The following is a 24226-nucleotide window of genomic DNA, read 5'->3' on the forward strand; positions in this document are numbered from 1 at the left end:
TCGGAAATGCTCTTGATGTATGGTAGTGTGGCTAGTTCTTTGGGTTACGGCATGTCCTCGTTCCAATGTCTTACCCTTAGGCATCTGTTGATGAAATTGCGCGGGAATCTGTTTTTGGTGAATACCTTGTATAGGTGTTCCTCTTCCTCTTTTTGCAGTTCTGGTGTGCTGCAGTGTGTTGTGGCCCTTTTGAATAGTGTCCTGATGCAACTTCGTTTGTGTGTGTTGGGGTGGTTGCTTTCATAGTTCAGGACTTGGTCTGTGTGTGTGGCGTTCCTGTATACGCCACTGAATTCTCCACTCGGTGTTCACTGTACCATCATATCCAGGAATGGGAGCTGGTTGCCATTTTTTCCTCTCTCGTGAATCGGATTCCTGTGAGTGTGGCGTTGATGATCCGGTGTGTGTTCTCTATTTCTGTGTGTTTTAATGATTACAAAGGTTTGGGTTGCATTTGCGCTAAGACTGTTTGTTCTAACCTTTGCATTACTGCTTCTGCTACCAGTCCAGAAATCGGTGAGCCCATGGGTGTTCCGTTGATTTGTTCGTCTATCTGGTTTTTGAATGTGAAGTGTGTTGTGAGGTACAGGTCCAGTAATTTAAGTATGCCGTCTTTGTTAATAGGTTCAACGTCCTGCTGTCTGTTCTGTATGTCCAGCAGGTTGGATATTGTTTCTCTGGCTAGGGTTTTGTCGATCGAGGTGAACAGTGCCGTTACATCGAATGAGACCATGGTTTCTTCCTTGTCAATGTGGACATTTCTGATGATGTCCAAGAATTCTTGGGTTGACTGTATAGAGTGTCTGGATCCGCAGATCAGGTGCTACAGCAGAAACTGGAAAAGGATGGGAAAGTTTCTTAAGACCTAGATTTGAGATCTAGCTGTCTCTGCGGCTTGTTCTGATGACGTCTCGAAAATCTGTGGACAAAAATGTTGACACAAATAATAAGAGCACTCTTACAAATAAATTAAATACGTGAACTACTCTGAAATTTCAAAACAAACACTTAATTGAAGAGATAAAGTTGACGATCTTAGAAATGGAAATATGAATCATCAGCGGTTCAGTTGATGGAGAGAGAAAACTAGGTTTGTGGAAAGGTTGGAAGCACAGAATCCACGATCTTCCACAGATATAGAGCAAACATTTATTTTACCAATGATGCAGACTGAAGGCGTGAAACAGCACAGTGAACTCGATGTTCACTGACCTGTAAAACGTGTGCTTGAATGCGGAAGTGGAAAGCTGGATGAGTAAATTTGCCGATGATAAGAAGGGATGTGGAATGGTAGAGAGTTTGGAGGAATGTTGCAAGTTGCAACGGGACATTGAAAGCATGCAGAACTTGGCTGAGAAGTGGCAGATGGAGTTCAACCTTGGAAAGTATCAAGAAATTCACTTTGCAAGTTTGAATTTGAATGCAGAATACAGGGTCAAGGCAGCATTCTTGGCAATATCGAGAAACAGAGAGATCTTGGAGTCCATGTCCACAGATCCTTCAAAGCTGCCACCCAAGTCAAAAGGGTCGTGAAACAGCTATATTGTGTTTTGGCTTTCATTAGTAAGGCGATTGAGTTGAAGGGCCGCGAGGTTATGCTGCAGCTCTATAGAGCCATGGTCAGATCACACTTGGAATATTGCGCTCAGTGATGGTTAACTCATGATAGAAAGTATGGGGAAGCCTTAGAGGTAGTGCAGAAGAAGCTTACCAGGATGCTTCCTGGTCTGGAGGGCATTTCGTATGAAGCAAATTTGAGAGAGCGAGGGCTTTTCGCAATAGAGCAAAGAAGGATGAGAGATGACTTGATAGACGTGAAGAAGAGGATGAGTATAATAGATACAATGAATAGTCAGAGACGTTTTCCCATGGTGGAAGTAGCTATCATGAGTGGGCATAATTTTATGTTGAATGGAGGAAGGTTTAGACAAGATTTCAGGGGGTAGATTCTTTACACAGAGAGTCGATGGTGCGTGGAATGCACTGCCAACAGTGGTAGTAGAATTGGAAACTTCACCGAAATTTTACCGACTCCTGGATAGGGACATCGAAGATAGTACAATGAGGGATATGTCGATTAGTCTGGTCAATGAGTAGAATAAACGTTCGGCACAATATCGAGGGCCCAGTGGCCTGTATTGTGTTGCACTGTTCTGTTCTCGATGTTCGACGTTCGATGTTCTAAATCGTACTTTATATCTTCCCAAAGTTGTCACTCACAATGTCCAGCTATTTATTTTACTAGACTAGATACTACATCACCTACTCCTATAGAGAGCTGTGCCATTAATTACAGTTAACTTCACATTGTCATTTCTCTCAGATTTGCTGGAATTACGTTACACCCTGTCTCTGTTCAAAATAAGTTAGATTTTGGACTGGATAACGAACCCGGCCAGGTGTTAGGTTTGGAGGTAAGTTAGCACTTTGGTGATAGTCACCATAATTCATTTATGTTGATTTTAGTGATGGAAAGGAATAGGTATGTAACGCAGGGCAAGAGTTATAGCTGGGGGAAAGATGCAATTAAGCAAGACTTATGATGCATAATGATGCGCACAATTAAAATGTGGAGCATATACAAGTTCCAGCTGCTGTGGGCCCTTCATAAGCATGTACCGATCAGGCAGGAACGAAGTTTTTGAGCGCAGGACCGGGGTTGATTGAGGAAGTTGAATCTATTTTCAAGAGGAGGAAGAAGGCTTATGTTATAATAAGCTGTGATGGCTCAATTGGGGCGCTTGCGTGTTACACGTTAGCCAGGAAATACCTAAAGAGAGAGCTAAGAAGAGTCAGGAGTGGACATGATAAGTCATTGGCGAACAGGATGAAGGAAAACCCGCAGGCTTTCTACAGATATATCAGAAATAAAAGAATGATTAGAGGAAGATTACGGCCAATCAAGCATAGTGGTGGGAAGTTGGAAGTGGTGCCAGAGGAAATAGGTGAATACTGTTCTTTGGTATTCACTTTAGAAAAAGATAACGTCCTCAGGGAGTACACTGAGATAAAAGCTACTAGACCAGATAGGACTGAGGCGCATAAGGAGGAGGTGTTAGCATTTCTGGAAAGTGTAAAAATATATAAGTCCCCTGTGCTGGATGGAATTTATCCTAGAATTCTCTGCGAAGCCAGGGAGGAGATTGCTCAGCATTTGGCTTTGATCTTTATGTCACCATGATCTACAGGAACAGTGCCAGAAGATGGAAGGATAGCAAATGTTGTTCCCTTCCTAAAGAAGGCAAGTAGAGACAACCCTGGGTATTTTGCACCTGTCAGCCTTATTTCGGTTGTAGGTAAAGTGTTGGAAAGGGTTGTAAGAGATAAGATTTATAATCATCTAGAGATGAATAAGTTATGGATAGTCCACGCGGTTTTGTGAAGGTTAGGTCGTGCCACACAAACTTTATTGAGATTTTTGAGATGGTGACCAACAGGTGGGTGAGGGTCAAGCGGTTGATGTGCTGAATATAGATTTAAATAAGGCAATTAATAAGGTTCCCCACAGTAGACTAGTGCGCAATGTATAGATGCATGAGATTGAGGGTGATTTAGACGTTTGGATCAGATATTAGCTCACTGAAAGAAGACAGAGATGGTTGGTGGCAAATGTTCATCCTTGAGTTCAGTTACAAGAGGGAGACTGCAAGGATCTGTTGAGCATCCGCTGTTGTTTGTCATTAATATAAATGACCTGGAACAAGGCATCGAAGTTTGGGTTAGTCAATTTGCGATTGACACTAATGTCTGTAGAGTTGTGGATCGTGATGAAGGATGTTGGAGAGACGTGGATAAGCTGCAAAACTGGGCTTACAGGCGGCAAATGGAGTTTAATGCGGAAAGGTGTGAGGTGATTCACTTTGAAAGGAGTAACAATAATGCAGAGGACTGTGCTCATGGTCAGTTTCTTGGATATTTCAGTGTCCAGGTACATAGATCCCTGAAAGTTGCCACCCAGCATGATAGGGCTGTTAAGAAGGCAAACGGTTGGTTAACTTTTATTGGTAGAGGGATTGAGTTTCCGAAGCATGAAGTCATGCTGTAGCTGGACAAAACACTGGTGCAACATTTTGAGTGTTGCGTACAGTTCTAGTCACCACACTATAGAGAGGATGTGAAAGCTTTGGAAATGGCTCAGAGGATATTTACTGGGATATTGCCTGTTATGGAGGGAAGGTCTTACGAGGAAACGCTGAGGTGCCTGTAGCTGTTTTCGTTGGAGAGAAGAAGGTTGAGACAACTTAATTGAGACATATAAAATAATCCGAGGGTTAGATAATTTGGACAGTGAGAGTCGTTTTATCTCGGATGGCGATGGCTAGCACGATTCGATATAGCTTTAAATTGAAAGAAGATAGATACAGGACAGATGTCAGAGTTAGCTTCTTTACTCAGAGATTAGCAGGGGGCGTATAACGCATCCCATGCAACAGTTCTGGATTCGCAACCTTTCAGGGCATTTAAGTAGTCATTGGATAGGCATATGGAACCAAATTGGATCTGGAAGGTTAGATGAACTTCAGATTGGTTCCACCGGTTGGCGCAACATTGAGTGCTGAAGGGCTGGTGCTTAACTGTCACGTTTTATGTTCTGTGTCACTAATGTATGAAATTATCCTCTATCTTAATTATTGTTTCTTGGAACAGTGTCAATGGCGTTATGCAATCACGTTATTTACTGGATTTGACCTTGTTTTAGTTCATACTGCAACTTTACGTGTCTTAATTGCTACTGCAAATTTATATATCTCTTTCAAAGTTACACTACGTCTGTCCCAGTGAACACTTCAATCAGGTTCATCCCAATTGTTCCTGCAGACACTGTGGAATTTCTGCATTACACTGACCAAGTCTGCTTTGTTGATGAACCTGGCAACATATTTTAAAACAGCTTCCAGTCACTCGTTTATCTGATATTTCTGTCCTTATATTAAACATTGACATTGATCAACTGTTCCTGAACAAGCAACTGTGATCAGGAGCATCAGCACTTAAACGGCCTTTCGGCATTCTGATTGTTCAGATTAAATTAAGGATTTTTCAGATTCAGTGGGTGGGAGAAGATTTGCATTTGACAACCACTACCACATTAACGTCCCATGCTTGCTAACTTCCCATGCTTGTTTCCCAAAGGTTCAAACGCAAATTTATGAAAATGGTAAAATACCAGTCACTAAAAGATATATGAATGAACGCAAATGAAAATCTAGGACAACGCTTTAAATGATTAATCAACTGGGGAATAGCAGAAGTCAAAGTAGAAAGAAAGTTCAGATGCAGGAGCTCAGCTCAATGTCCACCATTGGCGGATCTACCTGATGCAGACACAACATCATGATTTGTGGACCTGGACGAAACAAAGCAATTCCAACGACCCTGTCCCAACCTCAAATACAATTATTCACCTTGTTTAAAGACATGAAGCAGAGAGTTAATCTCTTTGTGTAGCGAACTGTAAGTAAGGTGCATGCTGTTATTTAATTGTCACTCTCGAGACAATCACTTAGAATATATGAGAGCCCACTTGAATGTGTCACAGAACCAACATCCACAGCAACAGCCAACTGCTACCGTTTCTGAGCGAAGATGCACGCGCCAGTCATTGCCCCCTTCTTTCTCATTTGCTATTCAATTCTTGCAGTTATTGGAGCCCCTGGTAAGACACTGACGCTCGAGAAAATCGTTTTCCCAATACTTTATCTGCAAAAAATTATTTTTTTTCACTTTCAGGATCCTGCAGATCTTTTAAAATATTGAGCGTTTTGATTTTAAGTGACTTCAACCGGATTCCTGTGCATACATTGCATTTTGGATCCGATAGTCCCAAGGCAAATAATCGTGCACTACTTCCAATTTCATTTTAATACAAGGCAAGCTGTTCTTGTTTCTTGTATGTTGTGTATTTATTGGAAAATGATCCAGTAGACACTGAATTGTGAGAAACAACTATGCATGAATATTAAATTGTAATTATTGTTACATATACTATCCATTCCAATTCAGCAGAATGCAATCGAGCCTTTCAGTTGATTGTGTGTTGAATACTTTGTCACAGTGTAGTGAAATGCTCTTCTGCATGGACCGCATTGCAGTATTTGAAGATGATTTATTTTGTGGTAGTACTTTACGAGATGTTTATTATTTTAAATAAACGTTTAGTGATCATATTAATCTACAGTGTGCGCTGTGGAAGGATATGTTAAAGTATAGAATTCCCAATGGATGGCACCAGTGGTTTCAGGAATACATTCAATTTAATCCAAAGACGTCAGTGGAGATGCAATTTTTCAGCCATTGGTATTTTGATTCTCTGCAGCAAAGTTTCGAGTATTTTGGATAATTGTATTTTTATATAATTACCCAGAAAAGCGTTGTTCACAACTACGAGAAAGTGTAGTGGCGTTTCGCCTCGAAATGCCTCACTGTATGTAGCATTCACCAGAACAACTTCAGCAAACCGATTTAGACTCGAGTAATGTGAGATATTGCCAAACGTTTTGATCAATGTAACATCTGATAGAAGGGCGCAGAAGCAGAACAGCTGAGGTGACAATTCCAGATAGTGTTACGAGTGGCTTTATGAGTTAAATCTTTAAGTGACACAGTTCGTAGGATCAATTATAGGAGACACGGGAAACAGATTGAAGTTAGCTGAGATTTCAGATCATTTTGCATGATTTTCTGAAACCGATGTGGTGAGTCATCAGAAGTTCAGAAAAGTCGTAGGTTGATATTATAAAGAATGAGACATCACTCGTAAGGAGCTTCATCTTTATGAGTTGAAGGTTGACCGGGGTTTGGTATGAATAATTCATGGCAATAACATTACTTCATTTGTTCCTGAATTGTATAAATCACAACTGGTATTTATTTAGTGACCAGAGAGTGATGTTCATTCCCAGGACTGATTATATTGATCGGTGTTTGATGCTGACAATGGATGTCCAATATTTGTCAACAGTTTCAGAAAATGCAGAGACTCGAAGTGGCAGGTTGATGATTGAAGAATGCACAAAGCAGCAATTAGTGTTTGGAATGCGTTCAGTTATAGCTTTCTCTTTTAATCTCTCACAGCCAACTTGCTGGCAATCATTGTCCGATATCGAGGACGGTGCAGTCTCTCCCGGTGCATCTCCTACTACCTGGTGGCGATCGCAGTGACAGACTTTCTTGTCATCATCTTTGCAGTCATCCTCAACCGAATCAGCAGCTTCTACTTCCGGGAAAGTGTCTTGTCTACCACTCCTGCATGCACTCTCAGCATCGTGGTAGTCTTTGCCATCTGGGATTGTTCGGTCTGGCTGACAGTTGCCTTTACCTTCGACCGTTTTGTGGCCATCTGTTGCCAGAAATTGAAAACCAGGCACTGCACAGAGAAGATGGCGTCATTAGTCATCGGGATAGTTTGTGCATTGTGCTGCATCAGGAACATCCCATTCTACTTTATCTATGAACCCATACACGTCTTAGATGGGATATCCTGGTTTTGCAACATCAAAGCCAATTACTACATCCAGCCAGCTTGGCAGGTTTATGATTGGTTCTTCCAGATGTATACTCCTTTTCTCCCATTCTTTGCCATTCTGCTGCTCAATGCCCTGACCATACGACAGATCGTAGTGGCCAACAGAGCCCGCAGGAGGCTCCAGGGCACAGAGAAGCAGCATGACTCAGAGATGGAGAACCGCAAGAGGTCAATTATTCTGCTGTTCGCTATCTCTTTCAGTTTTCTCCTCCTGTGGGCCCCTCTTGTTGGACATTTCAGCTTCACGAAGCTTACAGACGAGGGTTACTATGGTGGCCTTGATTTCAGTGACCCTCGGTATATCTTCCAAGAGGCAACCAATACACTTCAGTTACTAAGTTCCTGCAACAACGTCTTCATTTACACAATATCTCAGAATATGTTTCGAGAGGATTTGAAGAATGTTCTGATCTACCCATTTGCCACCCTCATTAATTGCTTTAAATAATGTGGGGAAAGAAACATCTCTTCATGTTGTTTCTTTTCTATAAGAGTATCGCAGAGTACAATGCTTAATCTGCATTTAATACAGAAAATTATGGAAAACCAGGACAAATAACAAAATGGCAGAACGTCCATTCTCCACCTCTGACAATTAACTGCAATCGTTCCTGAGCAAATGTGGAACAATTGAAAATTCGTCCTTTCTAGAGGAGAGGCGAACTCATGATCTATGTCCCATCCCCAGCCCTACCTGCTTGCAGTCTGCAATGTTCTTGGCCAAGTGGCATTTGTTAATTTATTTATGACTCTCCCTATTTCAGTTCTTCCTAAATGTTCCCATCCATTCATTCTGTAAGCGCTCCTTTCATTCCAGCCTTGCTGCATCACTCTGTGCTCCATTGCCATTCTTTATTTTTCAGACCAATCGTTTCTATTCATCCCAGTTTCTTCTTCATGATAGCCTGAAATGTATCATTATTAAGAAGAAAACCCAGTACCCAGTCCAAATGTTTGAACCGCTTCCCCATGAATGATGTTTTCAATTGATCGTTGACGCTGTATGTTTTACACTCCATGCTCCTACTGATCAACCTCGGATTCTTTAACTGGGTATCAACATTACCAAGTTCTTACCCAGTTCCTGCATCAGATATCTTTTATTTCTCTCGATCTCTCTCTCTGTTCGTTTATTCAGTTACAAAGTGGGAAATTTATGGTAATAATTGCTGGAGAAAGTCCACAGTTCTGGAGGCATCTGTGAAGAGAAAGCTGTGTTAACATTTCGAATGCAGTGACACTTATTCAGATTTTTTTTTGCTTGCACTCTTTCATATTTCTGCTTACACGTTTTGATTTATTTTACAGGAAGACAGAAAGCATATTTTCAGATAGAATTTAGAGCTCCAATTCATTTATGCATTTGGCCGTTACTCGTTGCCATTCCAGTCTTTTACAAGAGTGAACTTTCCTAATGGTGCTGATGTGCAGCTGTAGGTGGTTCATTCAGTTATTATTTTTCTTTTATTAATACTGTCAAACTCGTTTCTAAGTCACTAGAAAATTTGCTTTCCTTATTTTTAACCTTTTAATGAAATAATTCAAGGGAAGAATTCATGTTTTCAGAATGGAACTTACTTAAATAAAAATTCAAAAGCAATGTGGAATGTAAACCTCCATAGTTACCTGTCAGAAGTACTCCTCAGACAAGCCAGACACTGAGTAGCTGCAATCTCGCGAAAGGAGAGTCAGGAATGGGAAGTGTTATGGACCAGGCTAGACTGCTCAAAACAGTTCAAGAAGGTAGCGCTGACCCCAACTTTGCTCGTGTTTTATGGAGGAATAAAGTGAATATTCCGGGGGGAGGGGGGTGGAGAGAATGGATTTCAGGTCGTCAAACCACTTAGTTTCAAACAAAACATAATTTATTTACAAAATTACTGAATGAAGCACAAACAACATAAAACAGAATACTGAATAACTTGACCTCGCCGAAAACACAACAGATCACTCCAACTAAATGATGCTGTTCCAAATATTTGCAGCAATCCCCATAAACACCCCTTCCCTCCAAAGGTAAAATCAAACTCAAATTCTTTCAGGTGGAAGTCAGAAAGAGAGGGAAAAAGAGAGTCAGTAACCTTGAAAGGCTCGGCCTGAGGCAGGATCTGTTAACAGAATGGCCCTAAAATCCGACGTCACAGATATTTCCATGTCTGTAATTTACGGCCTCTGAAAATAAAACCACTGACTGCATAACTGTGTTAAATTAGCAGCTTCGTCACACCTCCCCCTTTAAAAATAATGAATCAAAAATATCCAAAGATGGCTTAATTTTTCAAACATTTCAATATTTACTAGTATTCTAAGACACACATATGCCACTACATTTCCTATAAACGTGCAAATATGCACGTTTAGTCTGTTTTACTCCTGCCACCGAATACCTGCGCTTCCCATTCGAGTCTTGACAATACGTCGGCAATCACACTTTCCTGTTCTATCACATGCACAATTTTCAGATTGAATGGTTGTAACAACAAATTCGATCTGAAAGGTCTGTTTGTGTTGTCCTTTAACGTCTCCATGTTAACCATTCGGTTATGATCAGGGTGCATGATTGTCTTAGATACGTTACTGGGAACATAAACACTGAAATGTCGTAATGTCAACACCAAACTCACATACTCCTTCTCAACTGTCGAATATTTCTGCTGATGCATGTTCAACTGCCTGGAGAAGTACCAGATATGTACTTCCGTCTTCTCGTCAACTTTTTTTAAGATCGTTGCACCAACAACCACATCACTTGCTTTGATAATCACCTTGAATGGTTTTACAGAATTAGATGTGGCTAATACAGGGGCAGTGGTTAACACAGGTTTCAGGCTGTGAAATGCCTTCTGACCACCCTGTTGTCCACTGAAACGTCATGCTTTTGTTTAGCAATTCAGTGAGTGGAATAGTCACACTACCAAATTTGTGGTACAAATTTTCGATGGCATTCACACAATCCCAGAAACCGCACTATTGCTCTTTTTATCAATGGTATGGGCAATTTCCCAATTACCTTTGTTTTGCATCGTGTTGAGCCATTTGCCCTGTTCAATAACTTTTGCCAGGAAGGTCACTTGGGCTTTAACAAATTCGCTTTTATGCCTTCCAAAGCCGATTGAATAAGTCTGATAAAAAGTTGTAAATGTCACTTCTGTGTCGTGTATAACGTTGACTAAAAGTCACCAGGCCATCGATATATGCGACGCAGTTAGGTAACCCAGCAACTGGTTAGTCTCTGAAACGTGGCTGGCGCATCCTTCATTCAAAGTGGCATGACTTTAAACTCCATTTGGTGTAATCAAAGCCGAAAATGTGTCTGCTCTTTCTGACAAAAGGATCTGTCAGTATCTCCGAGCAAGGCCAACTGAGAAAAATAAGTTGCTTCTCCCACCTTCATAACATAATCTTCCAAGCACGGAATTGGGTATTCAACAGTCTTTATAACTGCATTGATTTTGTGATCGTCCACACATAACCGTTGAGTGCTATTTGGTTTTGGCACGATTACTATGTGTGAGTTCCAGTCATTGTAACTCACTTCAAATATGTCTTGGAGCATACATTCCATCTCCTTTTCAAGCTGTGCCAACTTTGAGGGTTATGCCTGTGAGGATGTTTCGACATCAGAACAGCACGTTCTATATCTACATCATACGCAATTAGGTAAGTACTTCCTAGCTTAATTCCACATACCCGTCCCCGGCCCACCCAAGTGATAGCAGTAACTCTTTCAGGAAAAGTCGATTTTCCTCTGGAAAGTTAAGTCAATATTTTTTCCCAATTTTTGACAGTTTCCTCATTGTACAATTTAATTTGAGGAATGTCAAATTCAGAATTCTCTGAACTTCGCTCTTCCCTCTGTGTTGTAATTGGAAACATATTCTCCTGTTGCTTACCTTCCTTGTCAAAATACCTGTTGAGTATGGTCGCATGACGCACTCTATGAGATTTCTTTCTGTCGGGAGCCCTTATCAAGCTGTTCACCTCACTAAATTTCCTTTCAAGTTGATAAGGTCCACAAAATCTTGCCTTTAAAGGTTCACCTACCACTTGAAGTAACAATAATACCTTAGCCCCACAGAAAAATTGCGAAGTGTTGATTTCTTTTCTGCTTCCTGTTTCATTATATACTGTTCTGCTATTAAAACCCGTTACGTCAACTCCTTAGCTCTATTTAATCGTTCCCTAAAATTTGACACATAATCCAAATAAGTCGCCTTTTACTTCTGACTATCAATTTATTTTTTCATCGATTTTAACGGTCCTCTCACTCCGTTACCAAAATCTAATTAAAATGGATTGAATTTGATCGATAAATTTGGAGCATCTCTGATCACGAAAACGCAAATGGAATGATCTTATCCCAATCGGCTGGATAGTCTTGAATATAAACCCTCAACATGGCCTCTAATATCTGATGCCCCCTTTCTAGCACTCCCTGCAATGCTGAATGTTACAGAAGAGTAGAATTGTTTAAATCCTAAGATGTCCATAACTTCCTTGAATAATTTTGATGTGAAGTCTGACCCTTGATCTGATTGTATATCTGTGGGTACTCCTTATCTCATGGAAAATTTGAGTAATATCACTACAAACCTTTTACCTGCAATTTTGTGTAATGCAACAGCTTCTGGAAATCTAGCCGTTTCGTAACACACCTCTCTTTCTCTTTCATTATCTCCCTCTTCTCTCTCTCTTGCCATATCTTTTTCTTCTGCTTTCAATCGTAATTCGTTGTCCTTCGCCTCTAACCCAATATGCTTCATTTTGAATTGATTTTTAACCATCTCTCAAGACTCTGAAGGCGTTTCCAGCAAACATCTATGCTGAGCTCTTGCTGTAGTTAACTCTCATTTCCTCACAGAAGGAGGCAGCTCCATCTCCAGCTTATCTGCTAATTACAGCGGCTTGGCCTTAATCACCTTTAGTAAAACCCCGAAGGCAGAAAACTCTTGGTAACTGAAAAAGCCATTTCTATGCCAAGCACCATTTAAACTAACCAAAATCAACACCAAGAACAAAAGACGCAAGTACCTAACACTCACTGCCTTTGAATCCAACAACTCTAATCCAAATTTGGAACGAGAGCAAATCCTGAACGAGCCCTCAATCTGTTATGGACCAGGCCAGACACCTCCAAACATTTCAAGAAGGTATCCACAACCAAAACTTTACTTGTTGTTTTAAGAAGGTGTAAAGAGGATATTCCAGGAGATAATCAGCTGGGAAAACTCCGAGTGGTTTTCGAAAAGAAAGAATTCATTTACAAGATCACTGAATGAAACACGACCACAAAAATAACAAATAACTTAACCTTTCCAAAAACCCAAAAGATCATCGCAACCTAATGATGCTGCTTCAAATACTTGCAAAAATTGCCAAAAACATCCCTTAGCACAAAAGTTAAAATCGAACACAACGCCTTCCAGAATAGAAGTAAGAGAGAGTGTACCAGCCTCGACGTGCTTCTGTAGATCCAGCAACTGTTTTAACACCACTGTCAAAAAAACAGAGAAATCTGAGCTCGTAGAAATGGCCACATCCCTTGAATTGTACAGCTTTCTTAAATTGAAAGCCTCAGCATGAGGCTGTGTCTGTTAGTTATTATCAAATTCGCCCTAAAACCGCACAGACCAGACTTTTCAGTGTGTCATTTACGACTTTTCTGAAAAAAAGGACAACATTACTTTGTTAAAGGAGCAGCTTCGTCACAGATGACACGAATTCTGAAACCCCACTCTCAGTGCTCTGCTGTCTTGGGGTATCAGTTGGTCCCACATTGCTGATTAGTGTTAGTTTCTCACTGTCATGACACGAAAGAACAGAAAATTCTGACACAATATCTTTCATCAATTGGATGCATTTCCTCAGATTTCCAGTAGTTGTGCTGTGAAGACTTTTTTTCTACATGTTCTACTATTTCATTTTGTTACAGGTTATCTTGCTGCAAAGTTCATTTTTACAGCCCAAATTGGCCATGCACCCTCGCCCGATAATTCCACCTGTTACGAAGTTGAAAGAGTATATGCTCACTTTAAGATGCATAGTGCTTTCAGAATTTGAAGAGTAAATTTGAAGTACAGCCACAACTGTGAGAATACAGAACAGCGAAGTGACGGGCTGTTCCAAAGTAGCTAAATGTCACAAATGGTTGTTAAATGGTTACCTGAGTTTTGATTGTTGTTTTGTCAACATTTCAAATTTGACCAATTGATTTTATTCATTCCCAGGATATTAAAATCCAATAGAGTTTGAATTTGTTGCCTGAATAAAAATTGGTCCAATGAGAGGGAATGATATTGGGGTATTTAAAAAAGCGTGCATTTTGCAAACTTACCAGAGCAACTGCCATCTGAAGATGTAAACATCTTGTCTCAAAGAAATTTCAGCATGCACTAACCATCAAAGGTTCTTTTTTTCCCTGTAAAAGTACTAAAAAGTAAGAAGATGACCCAGGGAAGAATCGGAAGACTGGAAGGAAAAATGGAAGGAAGACGGCATAAGAGGCTTATGGAATTTGAGAAATTGAGCTAATGCAATGTTCGGTATTTGTGTAATTGGAACTGCATGTTAAAGGAATTGTGTTCAGCTAAGGGATAGTGGTTGGTTTTGGGAAAGAGTGTTTGTCTTGTTAATAATTTTGGTTAATGTTCCTTGCTGTTGTTTAATGAATAAATGGTTAAGTTTTAATATGGAGTATGAATCTGAGACCTTCTTTCATTTAGGTATTTTTAACAGATTACGAGATGAGGTGAGCTTCTCTGGGTGTTTGGTTTCAATTAGCAGAGGGATTCATCGGCTGCATTATGCCACACCCTACACGAAAAAGCTTGTGGAAACACAAGCTGCTCTTCTCTAAACTGCAACCCTCAAATCCTATTTCCCACATCCCTGGACATAAGCTCAAACTTAACTGTCTGCATCGCTATCATTGTATTATTGTATATATCAGCTTCAGCTATATGATGATCAAAAAGTGATGGGTAGTCCTTGTGGTAAGATCAATAGGCTATTCGTCTAAAGTGTTAGGGAATATGTGAGGAATAGGAATTTCAATCCTGCCAATGCAGACGATAAATCAGCAAAAAAGAGTTACCTTTAAGAATTGATGATGACCTAGAATCAGCTGTCAGGAACATCCGATCTGGTCCAATAAATTGGTGTCGGGAAGGAAGCTGTCGTCCTCGCCTAGTCCAGTGAAGCCGACACGTGACACCAAACAGACAGCCATGTAATTCTTGCTTTACTTCAGTCAGAAGTCTGACGGTACCAGGTTATATTCCAACAGAAGAAGCAGTGCTATGAAATATCATGACATTAAATCGACCTGTTGAATTCTAACCTGGTGTCATCTGACTTCTGACTTTGTGCACCCCAGTCCAAAGCTGGCATCTCTACATTGCAGATAACTGTACGAGTAGGCAATAATTTCAGCCATACCAACAATCATATGCATAAATTAAAAAGGAAATTTCCCTAAGATTTTTCTTACTCAGTCAGTATATCCTTTCAGCTCTGCTAGTTCCTTTCATCACCCTGCAATTTGACAGCAGTCAGGGGAAATTAATATTGAAGGCGCCGTCTGTAACTGAATTTTGTTAAATTATCGTCTCTCAAATCAAAGTAAGGCTGAGAACACTGTTGAAGACAGACTGCAACAGTAGGAGAGAGTGAACCTGAAACTGCAAGCCAGTCACTCTGAACTCGATTGTGGGTACTCTGACGGAAAGAAATAATATGCATTTGGATCGTCAGAGACTAACTAAGTGCTATGGTTTTTTTTTGCACAACATGCTTGAATTTTTCGAATTGAAGAACAGGTCTGTTAAAGAGGACAATCCACTTGACATAGACTCCTTGCACTTCAAAAAGGCATTAGATTAGTTCCCGCAGAGCACACTCAAAACAAAAATAATAGCCCATTCAATTTCAGAAATAATCGCTGTTTAGATCCAGATTTGGGTTTGGGACAGAAATCAGTGTCATGGTCGGGCGAATTTGTCTAACTCAAATCCTGATTTCAGTGGAGTTCAGCAGAATCAGTGCTGGAATGATTCTGTCTGTGGCTATATAAGTTATTTAAATATGAATGTTAGAAATGTTGATTGATTCGTTCTTGGGTGATGTGTAAATTCATTTTAAACATGTGTGATTAATATTGGGGAAGATAGTCGAACATAACAGGAAGAGAGACAGGATTGTCTGATCCACTGATTAGAGGCAAGTTCAATTCAGTCTTCCTAAATGCGAGGTCATGTACGTGGGCGTGACGCCAAGGTAATGGAATGCATGATCAGCGATGGGACATTGCAAAGCACCGTGGACCACAGAGACCTTGGCATGCATCTCCATTTGTCCGTTAAGGTAGTGGGATAGATATAAAAGTAACGGGGCATTTGTTTTTATAGCTAGGTCATAAAGCTTCGAATGGTGAGGTCTTGGCGGAACTGCATGCAATGTTGGTTAGGGTGCAGCTAAATTACTGTGTTGAGGTTTGGAATTCACAATATAGAAAGAAGTGCATTGTGCAAGAGCGGGTGGAAAAGGAGATTTCTTCGATGTTGACTTAGCTGACGAGATTTAGTTATGAAAAAAAGCATGGATAGACTTGGCTTACTTGCCTTGCAATATGGGAGGCTCAGCGGTCATGATGGGAATGGAAGAAATTATGAGAAGCGACCATCAAAAGAACAAGAATTAATGTCGATCGAATAGAAATGAATGAACGATTCCCTTTGGTGGACGTTTCAGTGACCGCTGAATAAATTTAAGGTAAGAGGCAGTAGGTTAACTGAAAATGTGAAGAAATTTCAATTCAGCCAATGGTCTGCTAGAAGCCTACAGTGAGTCATTGAGGGTGCTGGGAGCAGACATCCTGTTAACGTTTGACAATTCTTTTCACATCTCCTCACGCCATCGAGTAATACAAGGCCATTGGCCAAGTGTTGGAAGTTGAGATTGGAATATTTAAATGCTCGCTATTGACCAGTGCAATTTTGCTTGTCCATAGGTTTCTTGCCTATGCTGTAAAATACTTTATTAGTATGACTCAATGTGCCTGGATGTCTTCTTGTCCGTGTGTGTGTGTGTGTGTGTGTGTGTGTGTGTGTGTGTGTGTGTGTGTGTGTGTGTGTGTGTGTGTGTGTGTGTGTGTGTGTGTGTGTGTGTGTGTCAGTATCTGGTTCGTTACAAGTTCAAATGATTAGACCTGTTCTCCAGTTCGTGGCTTGATAGGTATCATGTCTTTTCAAAAGACTGTTTCCAGCAGCAGTGGGAGATATAGTGTGTGGAGAGATTCCACGATTTTATATTTTGTGCGGCAATGTGCCACGCTCTGCTGGTGTATATTCGCTGCTGCATTACCTCAAGGTGAAGCTCATCAAGAATTCGATCAGAGATCAGCAACACCAAGGACCATTTCAGCTAACAGTGTCAACTCATGTACATGATTAGATTAGATTATTTACAATGTGGAAACAGGCCTTCCGGCCCAACAAGTCCACACCGGCCCTCTGAAGAACAACCCACCCAGATACATTCCCTTATATTTAACTCTTCACCTAACACTATGGCCTGGCCAATTTGCCTAACCTGCACATCTTTTGACTGTGAGGAAACCGGAGTACCCCGAGGACACCCAAGCAGACACGGGGAACTATAGACCGGTGAGCCTGACGTCGATGGTGGGCAGTTGTTGGAGGGAATCCTGAGGGACAGGATATACATGTACTTGGAAAGGCAAGGACTGATTCGAGATAGTCAACATGGCTTTGTGCTTGGGAAAACGTGTCTCACAAACTTGATTGAGTTTTTTGAAAAGTAACAAAAACGTTTGATGAGGGCAGAGCAGTAGATGTGATCTGTGTGGAGTTCAGTAAGGCGTTTGACAAGGTTTCCCATGGGAGACTGATTAACAAGGTTAGATCTCATGGAATATAGGGAGAACTAGGCATTTGAATACAGAACTGGCTCAAAGGTAGAAGACAGAGGGTGGTGGTGGAAGATTGTTTTTTTCAACTGGAAACCTGTGACCAGTGGAGTGCCACAAGGATCGGTGCTGGGTCCTCTATTTTTTGTCATTTACATAAATTATTTGGATGCGAGCATGAGAGGTACAGTTAGTAAGCTTGCAGATGACACCAAAATTGGAGGTGTATCCACAGCAAAGAGAGCTATCTCAGATTACAACAGGATCTGGACCAGATGGGCCAATGGGCTGAGAAGTGGCAGATGGAGTTTAATAGAGATAAATGTGAGGTGCTGCATTTTGGGAAAGCAAATCTTAGCAGGACTTATACACTTAATCGTAATGTCCTAGGGAGTGTTGCTGAACAAAGAGACCTTGAAGTGCAGGTTCATAGCTCCTTGAAATTGGAGTTGCAGGTAGATAGAATAGTGAAGGGAGCGTTTGGCATGCTTTCCTTTGTTGGTCAGAGTACTGAGTACAGGAATTAGGAAGTCATGTTACGGTTGTACAGAACATTGGTTCGGCCACTGTTGGAGTATTGATTGCAATTCTGGTCTCCTTCCTAATGGAAAGATGCTGTGAAAATTGAAAGGTTTCAGAGAAGATTTACAAGAATGTTTGTCTCCTGCCCCGGTTTTGCCCTCCTGATTTCCCCCTTAAGTATACTCCTACTTTCTTTATACTTTCCTAAGGTAACACTCAGACCTATTCTATCTATACCTGACATATGCTTCCTTCCTTTTCTTAACCAAACTCTCAATTTCTTTAGTCATCCAGCACTCTCTAAACCTTCCAGAATACCGTTTCACCCTGACATGAATGTACTTTCTCCGGATTCTTGTTATCTCGTTTCTGAAGGCTTCCCATTTTCCAGCCGTCCCTTTACCTGTGAACATCTGCGTCCAATTAGCTTTCGAAAGTTCTTGCCTAATACAGTCAAAATTGACCTTTCTCCAATGTAGAACTCCAACGTTTAGATCTGGTCCATGCTTTTCCATAACTATTTTAAATCTAAAAGAATTATAGTCGCTGGCTCCAAAGTGCTCCCCCACTGACACTTCAGTAACCTGCTCTGCCTTATTTCCCAAGAGTACGTCAAGTTTTGCACCTTCTCTAGTCGGTGCATACACTTATTGATTCAGAAATTTTTCTTGTACACACTTAAGCAATTCCTCTCCAACGAAACCTTTAACACTATGGCAGTCTCCCGTCGATGTTTGGAAAGTTAAAATCCCCTACCATAACTACCCTATTATTCTTCCAGATAGCTGAGATCTCCTTACAAGTTTGTTGCTCAATTTCCCTCTGACTATTTGGGGGGTCTATAATACAATCCCAATCATGCCGACCAGATATTTCAACCCAATTTAGTCCCACCTACCAGCACCCGGCCCAGATCCCTCCAAAACCTTCCTATTCATATACCCATCCAAATGCCTCTTAAATTGTACCAGCCTCCACCACATCCTCTGGTAGCTCATTCCATACACATACCACCCTCTGTGTGAAAAAGTTGACCCTTAGGTCTCTTTTATATCTTTCCCCTCTCATCCTAAACCTATACCCTCTAGTTCTGAACTCCCCGACTCCAGGGAAAAGACTTTGTCTATTTATTCTATCCATGCTCCTCATAATTTTGTAAACATCTGTAAGGTCTCCCGTCAGCCTCCGACGCTCCAGGGAATACAGCCCAGCCTGTTCAGCCTCTTCCTGTCGCTCAGATCCTCAAATATTTCACTGGTAGTTCACCAAAATAACGTGAGTTGATCAAACGATGCACTGTCCTATTGCAACAGTGCCTAATGTGGCAATTGCTGTGTTTTCTTACCAAAATGGATGGTTAGTCATGAGGTTTAGAAAATAATATGGCAACACACGTCGATTTTTAAGATACCGAATGTAATATAATTCATGTTGCCTCTTCACAGAATGTTCTAATCTGAAGAGCACCTTTATTATTGCCTTTTTACATCTTTAGTATTGATTGATGATTATCGATGGAAGTCCAACACAGCATATTGCAGAGTCCAAATGTGAACCTTCCATTCATTCCATATTTCACGTGACAGTTGAAGAAGCTGCATGTAACTCCCCAAATGGGAAAGGATCCTAAGGCGTAAGTTTGTGAGCTCGCTGCCTCTGTGCCTTGTTCTGATGAGTTCTCGAAAATCTGTGGACAGAAATGTTGACACAAATAATAAGAGCACGCTTACAAATAAATTAAATACATGAACTAATGTGACGCTTCAAAACAAACAATTAATTGAAGAGATAAAGTTAACGATCATATAAATTGAAATATGAACCATCAGCGGCTCAGTTGATGGAGACAGAAATCCAGGTTTGTGGAAAGAGAAAACCAGGTTTTTGGAGAGGTTGGAACCATAGAATCCACGATCAACTGGTGTTCCAAATATATACAGCAATCATTTATTTTTCCCATGATGCAGACTGAAGGCGTGAAACAGCACTTTGAACTCGATGTTCACTGACCTGTAAAAAGTGTGCTTGAATGCGGACGTGGAAAGCTGGGTTAGTAAATTTGCCGATGATAAGAAGGGATGTGGAATGATAGAGAGTTTAGAGGAATGTTGCAAGTTGCAACGGGACATTGAAAGCATGCAGAACTTGGCTAAAAAGTGGCAGATGGAGTTCAACCTGGAAAAGTATCAAGAAATTCACTTTGCAAATTTGAATTTGAATGCAGAATACAGGGTCAAGGCAGCATTCTTGGCAATATCTAGGAACAGAGAGATCTTGGAGTCCATGTCCATAGATGCTTGAAAGCTGTCACCCAAGTCAAAAGGGTTGTGAAACAGCCGTACAGAGTTTTGGCTTTCATTAGTAAGGGGATTGAGTTGAAGAGCCGCGAGGTTATGCAGCAGCTCTATAGAGCCATCGTCAGATCACACTTGTAATATTGCGCTCAGTTATGGTTTCCTCATGATAGAAAGAAGGGGGAAGCTTTATACGAAGTGCAGAAGAGGCTTACCAGGATGCTTCCTGGACTGGAGGGCATTTCCTATGAAGCAAATTTGAGAGAACGAGGGCTTTTCTCATTGGAGCAAAGAAGGATGAGAGATGACTTGCTAGACGTGAAGAAGAGGATGAATAGAATAGATACAATGAATAGCCAAAGAGTTTTTCCCAGGGTGTAAGTGGCTATCATGAGGAATTTTATGTTGATTGGACGAAGGTTTAGACAAGATTTCATGGGGGTAGGTTCTTTGCACAGAGAGTCGATGGCGCGTGGAATGCACTGCCAACTGTGGTAGTAGAATTGGAAACTTTACAGAAATTTTACCGACTCCAGGATAGGGACATAGAAGATAGTACAATGAGGCAGTTGTCCGTTAGTCTGCTCAATGAGTAGGGTAAACGTTCGGCATAATATCGAGTGCTCAATGGCCTGTATTGTATTGCACTGTTCTGTGCTCGATGTTCGACGTTCTATGTTCTACATCGTTCTTTATATCTTCCCAAAGTTGTCACTCACAATGTCCAGCTATTTATTTTACTAGACTAGACACTATGTCACCTACTCCTATGAAGAGCTGTGCCATCGATTACACTTCACTTCACTGTCTCTGTTAAAAATCAGTTAAATTTCTGACTGGTTAATGAACCTGGCCAGGTGTTAGGTTTGGAGGTAGGTTAGCACTTCTGTGATAGTCACCATAATCCGTTTATGTTTATTTCAGTGATGGAAAGGAATAGGTATGTATCGCAGGGCAAGAGTTATATCTGGAGGAAAGGTGCAATTAGGCAAGATTTAGGAGACATAAAGATGGGCACAGTTGAAATGTGGAGTTTACACAAGTACCAGCTAACATGCGCCCTTCATAAGTATGTACCGGTCAGGCAGGAAAGAAGATTTCGAGCGCAGGAGCCGTGGTTGATTCAGAAAGTTGAATCTATTGTCAAGAGGAGGAAGAAGGCTTACGTTATAATAAGCTGTGATTGCTAAACTAGGGCGCTTGAGAGTTACACGTTAGCCACATACATAAAGAGAGAGCTAAGAAGACCCAGGAGTGGACATGTTAAGTCATTGGCGAACAGGATGTAGGAGAACCCTCAGGCTTTCTACAGATATATCAGAAATGAAAGAATGGTTAGAGTAAGTTTACGGCCAATCAGGCATAGTGGTGGGAAGTTCTTAGTGGTGCCAGACGAAATAGGGGAAGCGCTAAGTGAATATTTTTCTTTAGTATTCACATTAGAAAAAGTTGACGTGCCTAGGGAGTACACTGAGATACAAGCTACTAGACCAGATAGGATTGAGGCGCATAAGGAGGAGTTGTTAGCATTTCTGAAAAATGTAAAAATATATAAGTCCCCTCGGCCGGATAGAATTTATCCTAGGATTCTCTGCGAAGCCAGGGAGGAGATTGCTCAGCATTTGGCTTTGAGCTTTATGTCACCATGGTCTACAGGAACAGTGCCAGAGGATGGGAGGGTAGCAAATGTTGTTCCTGCACTAAAGAAGGGAAGTAGAGATAACCCTGGGTATTATGCACCTGTTCGCCTTACTTTGGTTGTAGGTAAATTGTGGGAAAGGGTTGTAAGAGATAAGATTTATAATCATCGAGAGATGAGCTATGGATAGTCTATGCGGTTTTGTACCTCACAAACCTTGTGGAGTTTTTTGAGATGGTGACTAACAGGTGGATGAGGGTCAAGCGGTTGATGAGTTGAATATAGATTTCATAAGGCATTTGATAAAGTTCCCCACGGTAGGCTAGCGCACAAAGTACGAACGCATGAGATTGATGGTGATTTAGATGTTTGGATCAGATATTAGCTCGCTGAAAGAAGACAGATGGTGATGGTTGGTGGGAAATGTTCCTCCTCGAGATCAGTTACTAGACGGAGACTACAAGGACCTGTTGAGCATCTGCTGTTGTTTGTCATTTATATAAATGACCTGGATCAAGGCATCGAAGGATGGGTTAGTAAATTTGCGGACGACACTAAGGTCGGTAGAGTTGTGGATCGTGATGAAGAAAGTTTGAGAGACGTGGATAGGCTGCAGAATTGGGCAGAGGACTCTGACAATGGTACGTTTCTTGGGAGTGTAGAGAAATTTCAATGTCAGGTACACAGAACCCTGAAAGTTGCCACCCAGCCTGATAGGGTTGTTAAGAAGGCAAACGGTTGGTTAACATTTATTGGAAGAGGGATTGGGTTTCTGAACCATGAAATCATTCTGCAGCTGGACAAAACACGGGTGCAGCCACATTTTGAGTGTTGTATACAGTTCTAGTCACCACATCATAGGAAGAATGTGAAAGCTTTGGAAATGGTTCAGAAGACATTTACTGGGATGTTGCCTGATATGGAGGGAAGGTCTTACGAGGAAACGCTGAGGTACTTGATGCTGTTTTCATTGGAGAGAAGAAGGTTGAGAGGCTACTTAATTGAGACATATACAATAATCCGAGGGTTAGATAATTTGGACAGTGAGAGTCTTTTTATCTCCGATGACAAAGGCTCGCACGATTCGACATAGCTTTAAATTGAAACGTGATAGATACAGGAGAGATGTGTGAGTTATTGCCTTTCCTCAGAGAGTAGCAGGGGGCTTATAACGCACCCCATGCAACAGTTGTAGATTCGCCACCTTTCAGGGCATTTAACTAATGATTGGATATGAATGTGGACCAAAATTGGTTCGGGTAGGTTAGATGAACTTCACATTGGTTCCACCGGTCGGTGCAACATTGAGGGCTGAAGGGCCGGTACTGAACTGTCACGTTTTATGTTCTGTGTTACTGAAGTATGAAATTAGCCTCTATCTTAATTATTGTTTCTTGGAACAGTGTTAATGGCATTATGCAATCACGTTATTTACTGGATTAGACCTTGTCTTGGTTCATATTGCAACTTTACGTGTCTTAATTGCTACTGCAAATTTATGTACCTCTTTCAAAGTTACTCTACGTCTGTCCCTGTGAACACTTCAATCAGCTTCATCCCAATTGTTCCTGCAGACACTGTGGAATTTCTGCAATACATTGACCAAGTCTATTTTGCTGATGAAACTGACAACATATTTTAAACCAGCTTCCAGTCACTCGTTAACCTGATATTTCTGTCCTTATATTAAACTTTGACATTGATCAACTGTTCCTGAGCAAGCAATTGTGATCAGGAGCGTCAGCACTTAAACGACCTATGGGCATTCTGATTGTTCAGATTAAATGAAGGATTTTTCAGATTCAGTGTGACAAGATTTGCATTTGACAACCACAACCACATTAACTTCCCATGCTTGTTTCCCAAAGGTTCAAACGCAAATTTATGAAAATGTTAAAATATCAGTCACTAAAAGATATATGAATGAACGCAAATGAAAATCTAGGACAACGCTTTAAATGATTAATCAACTGGGAAATAGCAGAAGTAAAAGTAGAAAGAAAGTTCAGATGCAGAAGCTCAGCTCAATGTCCACCATTGGCGGATCTACTTGACACAGACACAACATCATGATTTGTGGAGCTGGACGAAACAAAGCTATTCCAACGACCCAGTCCCAAATTCAAATACAATCATTCACCTTGTTTGAAGACATGAAGCAGAGAGTTAATCTCTTTGTGGAGCGAACTGTAATTAAGGTGCATGCTGTTATTTAATTGTCACTCTCGAGCCAATCACTTAGAATAAATGAGAGCCCATTTGAATGTGTCACAGAACCAACATCCACAGCAAGAGCCAACTGCTATCGTTTCTGAGCGAAG

At 41.0% G+C, this 24226-nt stretch overlaps 1 protein-coding gene across 1 annotated transcript; it reads left to right on the plus strand.

Moving 5' to 3' along the window:
* The first annotated feature begins 5586 nt into the window (after nt 1–5586).
* On the plus strand, nt 5587–7973 carry LOC132807044 (probable G-protein coupled receptor 139). The gene is made up of 2 exons (XM_060821349.1): nt 5587–5656; nt 7075–7973. The coding sequence occupies exons 1-2, from the start codon at nt 5587–5589 to the stop codon at nt 7971–7973; spliced, it is 969 nt and encodes a 322-aa protein (XP_060677332.1).
* Nucleotides 7974–24226: the final 16253 nt, after the last annotated feature.

Source organism: Hemiscyllium ocellatum (genome assembly GCF_020745735.1).
Source record: "Hemiscyllium ocellatum isolate sHemOce1 chromosome 27 unlocalized genomic scaffold, sHemOce1.pat.X.cur. SUPER_27_unloc_1, whole genome shotgun sequence".
NCBI lineage: Eukaryota > Metazoa > Chordata > Chondrichthyes > Orectolobiformes > Hemiscylliidae > Hemiscyllium > Hemiscyllium ocellatum.